The 11,156-nt window shown below is 57.9% G+C and overlaps 2 protein-coding genes across 9 annotated transcripts in view; one reads left to right on the top strand and one right to left on the bottom strand.

The window, feature by feature from the left end:
• The first annotated feature begins 1,522 nt into the window (after positions 1-1,522).
• Positions 1,523-10,082, top strand: PHOSPHO1 (phosphoethanolamine/phosphocholine phosphatase). Of its 8 annotated transcripts, none has more exons than XM_023762595.1 (4): positions 1,523-2,236; positions 4,203-4,301; positions 6,427-6,535; positions 7,358-8,352. In XM_023762595.1, exons 1-3 carry the CDS (start codon positions 1,538-1,540, stop codon positions 6,532-6,534), a joined length of 906 nt encoding a protein of 301 aa, XP_023618363.1. In that variant the 5' UTR covers positions 1,523-1,537; the 3' UTR covers position 6,535; positions 7,358-8,352. The 8 variants fall into 8 exon arrangements, with proteins under 8 accessions (XP_023618363.1, XP_014319983.1, XP_014319982.1 ...); XM_014464497.2 differs by having other exon boundaries at positions 6,409-6,535; positions 7,404-8,352; XM_014464496.2 differs by having other exon boundaries at positions 6,409-6,535.
• Positions 10,083-10,424: 342 nt separating this feature from the next.
• The window catches only part of ABI3 (ABI family member 3), an 11,260-nt gene continuing 10,528 nt past the window's right edge, over positions 10,425-11,156 (bottom strand). The window contains exons 7-8 of the mRNA XM_023762610.1: positions 11,049-11,154; positions 10,425-10,946 (exon numbers count right to left, since the gene is read on the bottom strand). Of these exons, the coding sequence (XP_023618378.1) occupies positions 10,647-10,946; positions 11,049-11,154 (406 nt within the window). The 3' untranslated portion in view covers positions 10,425-10,646. The remainder of the gene's footprint in view (positions 10,947-11,048; positions 11,155-11,156) is intronic.

Below are 11,156 nucleotides of genomic sequence, written 5' to 3'. Positions count from 1 at the left end.
CATGAGTTGATACATGGGAAAATACCGTATGTATAGCACCCACCATGTGCTCTGGCAGCACACACATGACGAGTGCACTAAAAGGAGCCGTGAGATAACTGGGCAAGAGATGATGTCGAGGCTGGGCTACACCAGCAAACGGGACAGGCATGTTCTGAAGAGGGTGGTCCCCGGGAGAGAGCAGGGTGTACTGGGAGCTGGAGGAAAGGGTGAGGGGTAAAGACAGGGCTGAGAGGAAGTGAACCAGCAAGTGTTTCCGCGGCTGGGACCCTGGAGTTGCTGTCAAGGGTTTGAAGGATCAGGTTGGCAGCTTTAAAGCACTTGTTCCCCTTTGTGTGTGTGTGGAAATGAGACAGATTAGTAAATCCTATCTTCCCTAAACCCAGAGGAGACGGCAGAAATCCAAGTAGCGCTACTGCCAACCACACCCAGGACAGATGAAGTTAAGAGAATGAACCTCATTTTAGTACATCGGCATAAAGCTGATGACCATTCTATAGAGATGCTCCCTAAGACCTTCCCTGAACGCCCAGCCTTTAAAACCCCTCAAAAAGAAGGTCTTGCCTCGAGCTCTACCTTCCAGGGGCAGCCAGCACCTTCCTCCTTCTCCTCCACGCCCCCCCCCACCCCCCGCAGGCATGCATCTACTAAACTCCAATAGTCCCCAGCAGCCTTGCAATCAGGGCTGCAATGGGCAGTGGCAGTTCATCCCATGATAACCCCCCAAACTTGTCCCCCAAGGCCCCCTTTTCTCTTTTTGGTGAGTCAGCGCAGACCAGCCTAGAACCATTTCCCAGCCTTCCTTGTTTCGCTGCCCCCAGCTTTAATGACTGTCGTCTAGATTCACCCAGACTCGTGCTAAGAAATGTTTCCTGCACGAAGTCAAGAACCCACACACGACCGTCTGGCCCTAGGCAGACCCGCTCAGGGCCAGGTACCCTTTCCAGCAACAGAAATATGACACACATATGCCCTGTTCATGACCGTCGTTCCAGCCCCTGGCACGGAGATTAGGGTAACTCCCTGCAGACCCTCACTTCCTCTGGCTTCCAGCCCCATGGCTTTCAGATCGCTTGGGGCCTTTCCATGTGCTGGCTGTCTTCGAGGAGTGGAGCAGGGGAGACGGAGGGAGGACTGACGGTAGAACCGGGCTTGGGGCACCTGCGTGCTCCCCACTCACACAGCCCCTTTGTGACCCCATGAGTCAGGTGTGCATGGACTTGAACGCAGGCAAAGATTTCTCCCGAGTGTTGTGAACGTTCAACCACGAGTGCGGCGCCCAAGTCCAGTGCCCTGTTCGCAGTACGTTCGCAATAAATATAAGCTTCACGTCTTTCCTCTCGAAACAGGATCTTCACCCCTCGCCACCCGGCTGGGAGGGCAGCAGGCGGGTGGGGGGAGGTGGCTGGGAGCAGACTCCGAGGAAGCCAAGAAGGTGGGTATTTCTGTTGCAGCAGCGCTGGCAAAGGGCACACGATTCGGTCCGCAGGCCCCCCTCTCCGTAACCTGCCGCCGGGGAAGGGTCCCCAGGGCCGGGATGGGGCGCCGTGACTCCGCCTGGGGGCGGAGGGCCCCTCGCTGCGCGCACGTGGGAGAGGAACACGGGAGCCGCGGAGCTGGAGGTGGGGGTGCATCCCTGCACATCTCCGGATCACAGCCCTGGGCGGAGCAGCAAGCCCGCAGCCTTGGCACCCCAGGGCATGGGGGCGGGACTTACGCAGGACCGTGCGTCCACTCCCACGAGGGTGCCCCCACCCACGTCCCTACCCTTCCCGGCGGCGCCCAATCCCACCCGAGCGGGCGCTCCCGGAGCCTCCGGGGCAGCCGCGGGGCGTGGCCCGCCCCTTCTCACGTGCGCCGGCGCCGCTGTGATTGGACCGCCGCTTGTGACGTGCGGGGACTGCGGTGGCCCGGGCGCTGCGGCAGCCGCAGAGCCAGCGCGGCTCGGGCTCCGGCTCCCGGGCATTTAAAGGGGACGCGCGGCGGCCCGGGCGGGGGGGATGGAAGGCAGGTGGAGGGGACGGCCCAGACGCACATCACCCACGGCCCCTCCGGACCGGAGGCACTCGTGAGCCGCAGCCCAGAAACCCGAGGGTGGATGAGACACCGCGTCCCCTCCAGCTCCCGCACGCACCCCCCGCTCCATCCTGCGCCCCAATACCGCCGCGAGCCCCTCTCTCCACTCTCTGCGCTTCAAACTCAGCCGGGACAGACTTCCGCCGCCGCCGCTCCGCACGTGAGTCCGGGGTTCCCCGCGGTCGGGGAGGGCTGGGGTCCGAGGGCGGAGTGGGGGCTGTGTAGAGTTTGAGGGCGCTCCTGCACGCGTGTGTCAGTGGGGGAGCCCCTGGAACAGAGGAACGCGTCCCCCTGCCTCCTGCCCCAGGAACGTGCTGTGATGCCCGGGTGTATCCGCCGTCCCGACTCGGTCAAAGCGAAAGAATCGGTGCCCCCTTGCTCCCCGCCACCCGCTAGCCCCCTCAGCTCCCTGAGCTGCGCACCCTCCGCCCCGCATTGGAGGGAAAAGCCCGCCAGCTGGGGGGGTGCCAGAGTGCCTGCCTTACACTCTAAAAATATCTCTCCCCCCCATTCCACCCGGCAGCTGCCACCTCCCTGCCCAAGGAGGATCCCCTCCCGCAGGGCAAGCCCAGAGGTGATTCCAGGTCCCGCTTCTTCACTGGCACCAGGGCCCGGGTCATCGCCTGCAGCCGGTTAGGGCAGGAAGCTCCTAGTCCAAGGGGGGCTCCAGGGCAACAAGGGAAGCTCTGGCTGCAATTTTAATATATGTGATTTTTATTGATTTTTAGAGAGGAAGGGAGAGGGATAAATAGAAACATCAATGAGAAACATCATCTATCGGCTGCCTTCTGCACGCCCCCTACTGGGGATCCAGCGACAACCCAGGCATGTGCCCTGCACAGGAATCTAACCAGTGATCTTTTGGTGCATGGGTCTGCGCTCAACCACTGAGCCACACTAGCCCGGCCTCAGGCTGCGATTTTGTTGTTGTTCATCCTCACTCAAGGATTTTTAGACAGTGGGAGGGGGAGAGACACAGTGAGAGAAACATCGATGTGAAAGAGACACACTGATTGGTTGCCTCCCACACGTGCAACTGAGGGACGTGCTCTTGACCAGAATCCAACCGGGAACCTTCAGTCCCCAGGCCTGTGCTCCATCCACTGAGCCGAACCGGCTAGGGCCTGACAGTTTTCAATCCGGCAATTTTAAATGCAAGTGGCACCAGAGACCCTGAGTTCCAATCCTGATTCTGATTCTGTGTGGCCCCAGATGTTAGCTTGACCTCTTTTGGCCTCTGTTTTTCCCATTTGCTGCTGGTGGCAGTGAGGTTGGGAGTGCTGTCTGGGGGAGGAAAATCCCAGCCTAGTGCCTGAATCTGATTTCTAGTGATTGATATGAGGAGACCTGATCTTTGTTGTTGTTGTTAATCCGAATCTGATTACTAGTGATTAATACAAGGAGACTAGATCTTTTTTGTTGTTAATCCTCTCCTGAGGATATTTCTCCATTGGTTTTTAAGGAGAGTGGAAGAGAGATGGAAAGACAGAGAGAAATATCGATGTGAGAGGAACACGTCAACTGGTTGCCTCCTGCACAAGCCCCGACCAGGGTGCCAGGGAGGAGCCTGCAACCAAGGTATGTGTCTTTGAGAGGAATCGAACCCGGGACCCTTAGGTCCGCAGGCAAACGCTCTATCCACTAAGCCAACCAGCTAGGGCTCCATTTTTAAAAAATATATATTTTATTGATTTTCCACGGAGAGGAAGGGAGAGGGACAGAGAGCTAGAAACATCAATCAGCTGCCTCCTGCACACCCCCCACCGGGCAGGTGCCCGCAACCAAGGTACATGCCCTTGACCGGAATCGAACCCGGGACCCCTCAGTCCGAAGCCCGACGCTCCATCCACTGAGCCAAACAGGTCAGGGCTAGGGCTCAAATATATTTTTATTGGTTTCAGAGAGGAAGGGAGAGGGGGAGAGATAGAAACCTCAATGATGAGAGAGAAACATTGATTGGCTGCCTCCTGCACCCTTGACGGGAATCGAACCTGGGACCCTTCAGTCCGCAGGCCAACGCTCTATCCACTGAGCCAAATCAGCTAGGGCCAGGCACCACTTTTAGCTGGGACTAGTTATGGACTTCCTGTCACCCCAAAGAAACCCTTCTCTCCTCTCTGTTCCAGCCTGCCGGAGAAGCTCCGAGATCCCTGCCCCTTTTATTTGAGGAACTCTTTTGGACGACACAAAATGATTTGATCATTCAGGACAAAGCTGCTCTAGAGGTGAGTCATTTGTGAACATCATGGGAACCAGACTGCAGTGGGGCCCCTCTGACTACTGTGGGGCCGGGCTAGGGGTGGGGGGTCACAGTGTGGCTTTCTCCGTTTCCAGGGGAAGAAACCCGGGATGCCTGGCTTTCTGCTATGGGGACTGAAAGGAACAAGGACAAAAATAATACATTTCTAACCGATTTCCCTAAATACTATTATCAGTATATGCAAAAAAGTAACTGTCTTTTGCTATAAGAAACGAGTTTTGAGGATGATTAGATCAGTAGAATGCTCCACCAAGCTAGAAAAAGATAAAGAAATGAAGGCAAAGTAAGGAGACCCTTTTCTATGGGAGAAAAGTATTAGCCAGGATTCTGGAAGCTGGAACTCCCTCCAGATAAGGCCTAGGAGAGCCCTCCCACCCTCCAAACCCTGTCAATTCCTTGTCCCTGTACCTCCCTCCCCTTCTCTCCCATCATCTCCTCCACCTTGTCTCCTCTCCCGACCCCCCCCCCTCTTTTGCCCACTGCCTCTCCCAATTCCTAGATTAAAAGTTCTTAGAGAAAAGGCTGATACCCACATCCCTTCTTGACCGAAAGGGTTTCATGCATGTGTGGTCTAGTGGAGAGGGATGGGGGCCCTCCCTCTGATCAGACCCCTGCTCCTGGGATGTCCCAGTCTGTGTCTTGGGGGGAAATAGCTTCTCCCTGCTATCCTGGGGTGGTCTGGGGCTGTGGTTGGCAAACTGCGGCTCACGAGCCACATGCGGCTCTTTGGCCCCTTGAGTGTGGCTCTTCCTAAGCCTTAGGAGTACCCTAATTAAGTTACTAACAATGTACCTACCTATATAGTTTAAGTTTAAAAAATTTGGCTCTCAAAAGAAATTTCAATCGTTGTACTGTTGATATTTGGCTCTGTTGACTAAGGAGTTTGCCGACCACTGGTCTGGGGAGAGTGTCACCTTGACAGTCAGAGGTGTTTCCAGTGTCACTCATTGTCACCACCAGGGGGCAGCAGCCAGCCAGACCTTTGCTCCTTGTTTAGTCTTCCTGGCTCTCGATGTCTTTCCAGATCTGTCCCAGATGCCTCTGGTCTCTTATTCAACCCCAGGGTGGAGGGGGCCAGGGGTGGAGGGGGAAGGGGTAGAGAAGGGCACTGGGAGCCGTAGGTGGTGTCCTTTATAGCCGCATTGGTAAAGGCCTGTCCCCAAAGCCACATAGCAAAGTCCAGCAGAAATGTCAATCTGACTCTCCAGTCCCAGATCACCTGTGGTGCCGGGGGGTCTCTGCCCCCCAGCTGAGATACAATGAGCCTGATCACCTTCCCCTACCCTTGGGAGGACAGAGGACAGGCAAGGCTGTGGCCAGGTGCTCATGATCCAGGGTCTGCCCGCGGGAACAGCAAGGCCATGGGCAAGTTATTTCACCTCTCTGAGCCTTTCTCATCTGCTGAATTCATGAAACTGATGAGCAGGGAGAGAATATGAGTGAAGGTGATCTGTAAACTATGTTGTACCGTACACAGAGAGGGACACTGATTATACTAGAGAGAAAAGCACTGGTCTCAGAGTCAGATCTGTTTTTTGGTGCTGTTGATAATCCTCACCTGAGGATATTTTTCCCATTGATTCTTTTTTTTTTTTTAGAGTGTGGAAGGGAGGGAGAGAGAGAGAGACAGATAGACAGACAGACATAATCTGCTCCCTCCCACCCTTGCTCTGACCAGGGCCAGGGACGGAACCTGCAACCCAGGTGTATGCCCTTGACCGTGAATCGAACCTTCTACCCTTTGGTGTGGGGTGCTGATGCTCTAACCACGGAGCAACACCAGCCAGGGCTCAGATCTGGTTTTGAATCTGTCCGCCATTTACAGTGATGACCTTTGAGCAAGTCAGTTCCCCTCTCTGGGTCTCCAACTCTATCATCTATAACCTCTCCAGCATCCTAGTGGATCGCTAAGAGGATGCCTAGCGAGGGCTTTGTGCGCTGCAAGCACTGCCCAGCTGCGGGGTTGTTTTTACTGAGCTCCTGGGAGTGGTTCCTGGGGCCCAGCAGCGGGGATAAGGCCTGGTAGCATCAGCGGTGGGAACACAGCCAGCTGACTGGGCGCCCTCCAACGGACCTTGTGTGGTTGTCAGGAGCTCTGGACGACGGCTAGAGCCCAGCAGTCCCTACAGGTGGTGCTGGGGTGGTGTACCAACAATGAGCGGGTGTTTTCCGGTTGCTGGCCTCCGATGCCTGTCTAGGGTAAGTGGGTCCCTCTAGAGGTCTCTTAGGGTAAGGCCTCAACTTTCATGTTTCCATCCTGGGGTGGCAGGGACCCTATCTAGCCCCTTTTAGGCTTGCCCTCACCTCTACTGGGCCTCTAATCCCTAGAAGCTTCCATCCCAGGTGAGGGTCCTAATGCTTTACATCCTCAACTTCAGAGAGCCTGGGCCACGGAGACTCCCGGGTGGATGGTGCTGAGACCAGTGGGTGACTCTAGGGCAGCGGTTCTCAACCTGGGGATCGAACGACCCTTTCACAGGGGTCGTCTAAGACCATCGGAAAACACATATATAATTACATATTGTTTTTGTGATGAATCACTATGCTTTGATTATGTTCAATTTGTAACAATGAAATTGGGGGTCACCACAACATGAGGAACTGTATTAGAGGGTCGCGGTGTCAGGAAGGTTGAGAACCACTGCTCTAGGATGAGGTCGAAAGGACAGTTACGTTAGGGAGGCAGAAGGCCAGGTTCAAATCCCAGCTCTGAAGTTAGGAGCCTGGACTGCTGTTTCACAAGGTATGCCAGGCCATAAACATCACAGAAATATGAGGGAGTTTGGAAGACACCAGAAAGAGGAGAGGTTTCATCTGGACTAATTGGGTGGAGGCCGGAAGGGGGGGAGGGAGGCAGTGTAGTACGTAGTGAGCTTTGCATGACTTGCTCACCCTGCCCCTCCATCCATCCAGCTGTTGGCAGGCAGAGGTGGCAGGGACTGGCTGCCGAGGGCTTCTGCCTCTGTTTGCTTGCCTTTCTTTGTGCCTCACACTTGCCCTGTTATCTCCATTCTCTCCAAGGTCTCCACTTCCTGGAGCTCCTCACCCCCACTGTCTTCCCGTCCAGTCTGTCTCCACGCTCCCCCATCATTACGTCCTCCTAGTTCCCTCTTTCCCCACCGCTGCCTCATACCGCCCCCCACGTCCCCACTACCTTCTTCACCTTTTTAGCCACTGCTGCTCTCTTTCCTCTCCCTTACCTGCCTCAGGTATGCCGTGGCCTGGCGCGGGAGGCTCCTACCTCCCCCAGCCCCATTGCTTCTGCTGCTCGCTCGCTTCGGACTCTGGCACGAACCCCACCCGCTGATACGGTCCTTCCGGGGAATTGGCAAGTGACTAGTGATGAGCTGTCAGCACAGGCCCCTAAAACTCCCTGGAAAAGCTGAGTCCATCCCTGGACCCCTGCCCAGAGCCATCTGGCTGGAAGCGGCTCCCAGAGAGCCTCCCTGGGCCTTGAGCCTCTACCCAGCTGGTTATTCTGAGCTCAAACCCAGCTGCCTGGCCAGTGCCGAGGCCCAGCACCTACTCTCCAGGCCTGAGGTCTGGCACTCATGGTCCCCGTGCTTTGCATAGTGTCAACTAGTCTGCCCTGGAGACAAGCTCCGTATTGTCCACCACCGTCCACAGCATCGGCCCAGAGGGGATGGTGGAGGCTGTTCCCTTTGAGTGAATGGCTGGTTTCCCTGACGCTTTGTTAGGGAAGAAAGGAGTGGAGTCCCCTCCACCCTCCCTCTATCCATCCCAACAACTGGGGTCAGAAGTTTCTAGAAAGTCTAGTCCAGAAACGTCCCCAAAGGGTGTCCCCTCTTTTCCGCTGCCCCACGGTTAAGTCCCAGTGGCCCCGGATGAGAGTAGCAGAAAGAGGTGCCAAGGAAGCCCTCGGGCTCAGGAGGAGGCTGGTCCCCTGAGGATAAATCCCAGCGCGGTGAACTGAGAGGTGCCCGGGGGGCGGGCAGGGAGCTGGGGTGGGGGCCGCGGCGTTGGGTGCTCCCCCGGCTTAACCAGCCTTGGGTCCTCCTCAGGTCTTGGATGTGCCAGCGCCTCTGGCCGCGGCCTGCTAACCAGCCTCTCCCGGGTCGGCGCCCGCCGCGCCCGCTCTCGCTTGCTCCCTCCTCCTGCTGCTCTTCCTCCCCCTGCTCCCAGGACGGCGGGATGGCGGTGCAGGGCGCGCCGCGCTTCCTCCTGACCTTCGATTTTGACGAGACCATCGTGGACGAAAACAGCGACGACTCGATCGTGCGCGCCGCGCCGGGCCAGCGGCTGCCGGAGAGCCTGCGCGCCACCTACCGCGAGGGCTTCTACAACGAGTACATGCAGCGGGTCTTCAAGTACCTGGGCGAGCAGGGCGTGCGGCCGCGGGACCTGCGCGCCGTCTACGAGGCCATCCCCCTGTCCCCGGGCATGGGCGACCTGCTGCAGTTCGTGGCCAAGCAGGGAGCCTGCTTCGAGGTGATCCTCATCTCGGACGCCAACACCTTCGGCGTGGAGAGCGCGCTGCGCGCCGCCGGCCACCTGGGCCTGTTCCGCCGCATCCTCAGCAACCCGTCGGGGCCCGACGCGCGGGGGCTGCTGGCGCTGCGGCCCTTCCACGCGCACAGCTGCGCGCGGTGCCCCAGCAACATGTGCAAGCACAAGGTGCTCAGCGACTACCTGCGCGAGCGGGCCCAGGACGGCGTGCACTTCGAGCGCCTGTTCTACGTGGGCGACGGCGCCAACGACTTCTGCCCCATGGGGCTGCTGGCCGGCGGCGACGTGGCCTTCCCGCGCCGCGGCTACCCCATGCACCGCCTGATCCAGGAGGCGCAGAAGGCCGAGCCCAGCTCGTTCCGCGCCACCGTGGTGCCCTGGGAGACCGCCCACGACGTGCGCCTCCATCTGCAGCAGGTGCTGAAGGCGTGCTGAGACGGCGGCCTGCAGGGGGCGCCCCGACCAGGAGAGAGGAAGGGAGATCGGGAAAGACAGTCTAGTTTTGTAACTTCCTTTCCCTTTCGCTTTGGTATGTCCCCCTTTGGTGTGGAATTTCTAGAATTCCAGGCCCGTCCAGGCGGGGGCTGAAGGAGGGAGTTCAGAGCCAATCCGAACGATCCATGCAGTTAAACCAGCGCGGCCGCCCCCCTCAGAGCCACAGCCAACAGTTAAATTCTGGACGGGGCCCAACCCGGGTGATGCGCATTTCTGGGAAGCCAGCAGCGTTTCCTAAAAGCTCGTCCTCTGAACTGGGAGGAAGAGGTTCCCTTGTAGGCGAGAGAACTTTAACTGCTGCCCGGGTGTAACTTCCCCTCCTCCAGGCTTAGGTCAAGGAGGAATCCTCCCGCACCGACTCCCCGCGGAGAGAGGAAGCTTTCCGCCTACAGCCCCAGGCCTAGATTTCGCTTCACCTACGGCGATGCCACACTACATCCCTTTTCTTGCCTTCCTTCCCCGCCCATCCTGCCAGCAACCCCAAAGGAAGAAAAGCCAGACGGAACAGTCGCCTCCTGGTGGTGGAACGAGGTAGCACACTGTCTGGCTTGGGTCGGACCAGCCAGGAACCTCGCAGCGGTGCCTCGGTGTCTTCTCATACCCCAGCCTCGTCTATGCAACAAGACCAAGGACAACCAAAGTCACCCCCGTGGGCTGGGCCCTCTGCGGCCCCCTCCTCTCCTATGGAACAGAAAGCCATGATGTTTTAAAGCAGAGCCAGCGAAACCCAAGCCCTCCTCTTTGGTGTTTTAGAGCTATTAAAGCAGGTGAAGGGGGAAGAGTCGACAGGTCTCTGGCGCTGCCATCGGAGGGGTGAGGGTGAGGGTAAGGTGGTCTCTGCTCTTAGGGAGCCCCACTTATGTGAGGGATTGGTCCCCACTTTTCGCGGAGGGCCCAGCTTGAGGCACCAAGGCTGAATACACAGCAGGCACAAGAACAGGGTGCGGCCATCTGCAGAGGGCACCAGGGGCTCCAGTATAGAGGGCATGTAATGAAGGTGGAGGAGATGTGAGACAGACTTGCTAGGAGCAGGCAGAGGGTGGTCAATACTAGGAGCCTTAGAACTGAAATGCCTTTTAGTCCCTTCTCTCTGCCCCCCCCCCCCCCCAGCCCTCCAGGGCAGTCATCAGGAGTTCATCAGAGTTTTATTCAAAGTTGCCACTTGCAGCTGGAGACCCCACCCTCCATGGGATAGGGGTCCCTCTGTGTGGACAGCTCCTCGGCTTCCAGTTCTTCCCGGTCTGCAGCAGACCTCTGGGTACCTCCTCTAGTCCAGTCTTGCTTGATCTTGGAACTGGCTTTTGCCTGGGCCTCGAGGTTCACGCAGAGAAGAGCCCCAGGCCGTCTGTCAGCAGCTGGGCGCCACGTAGTTACCCGGGAAGAACCCGGTCCCCTCCGAGGTGACACCCTCACACCAGCCATCGGAGTGGCGGCGGGTGATGCAGATGACGGTGCCCTCGGAGAAGGAGAGCTCATTGTCCTTCTGGCCAGTGTACGGGTACAGTGTCACCACTGCAGGGCGGAGGAGAGGGCGCCATGAGAAGTGCCTCCTGCCCAGCCATGGCGATACAGGGGCCTGCATGATTCTGGGGAGCACGTAGGGGAGAAGGGTGCAAGCCGTGGGGCAAGAGGTGCCTTCTCCCAAGCCCTGGGGACCGATCCCTTCCCCAGCTCAGTTAAACAATCGCAGGCCAGCTGCTGTCTTCCCAGCTTGGTTCTGAACGACTGGGTAAACATTTGCTCAGTTCACCAGGAAATAGGGGAGGGGGGAGTTGACAGTAGGCCCAGAATGCATCTGGGGTGGACATGGGAACCCTGGTGGTGGGACCTGGGGTCCTTCAGGCCCAGAAAGGTGCCT

This window comes from Myotis lucifugus, unplaced genomic scaffold, assembly GCF_000147115.1.
Source record: "Myotis lucifugus unplaced genomic scaffold, Myoluc2.0 scaffold_254, whole genome shotgun sequence".
Classification (NCBI taxonomy): domain Eukaryota; kingdom Metazoa; phylum Chordata; class Mammalia; order Chiroptera; family Vespertilionidae; genus Myotis; species Myotis lucifugus.
Note: the sequence above shows the minus strand (reverse complement) of the source record. Positions and strands in the feature narration are given on the sequence as shown.

Coding starts and splice junctions, on each gene's coding strand:
- PHOSPHO1 (XM_006098935.3), top strand. CDS start 1,538: ATGGGGCGCCGTGACTCCGCCTGGGGGCGGAGGGCCCCTCGCTGCGCG. Junction 2,237..4,202: donor CCGCCGCCGCCGCTCCGCAC/GTGAGTCCGGGG, acceptor TCTCTGTTCCAG/CCTGCCGGAGAAGCTCCGAG. Junction 4,302..8,479: donor AGGACAAAGCTGCTCTAGAG/GTGAGTCATTTG, acceptor CCCTGCTCCCAG/GACGGCGGGATGGCGGTGCA.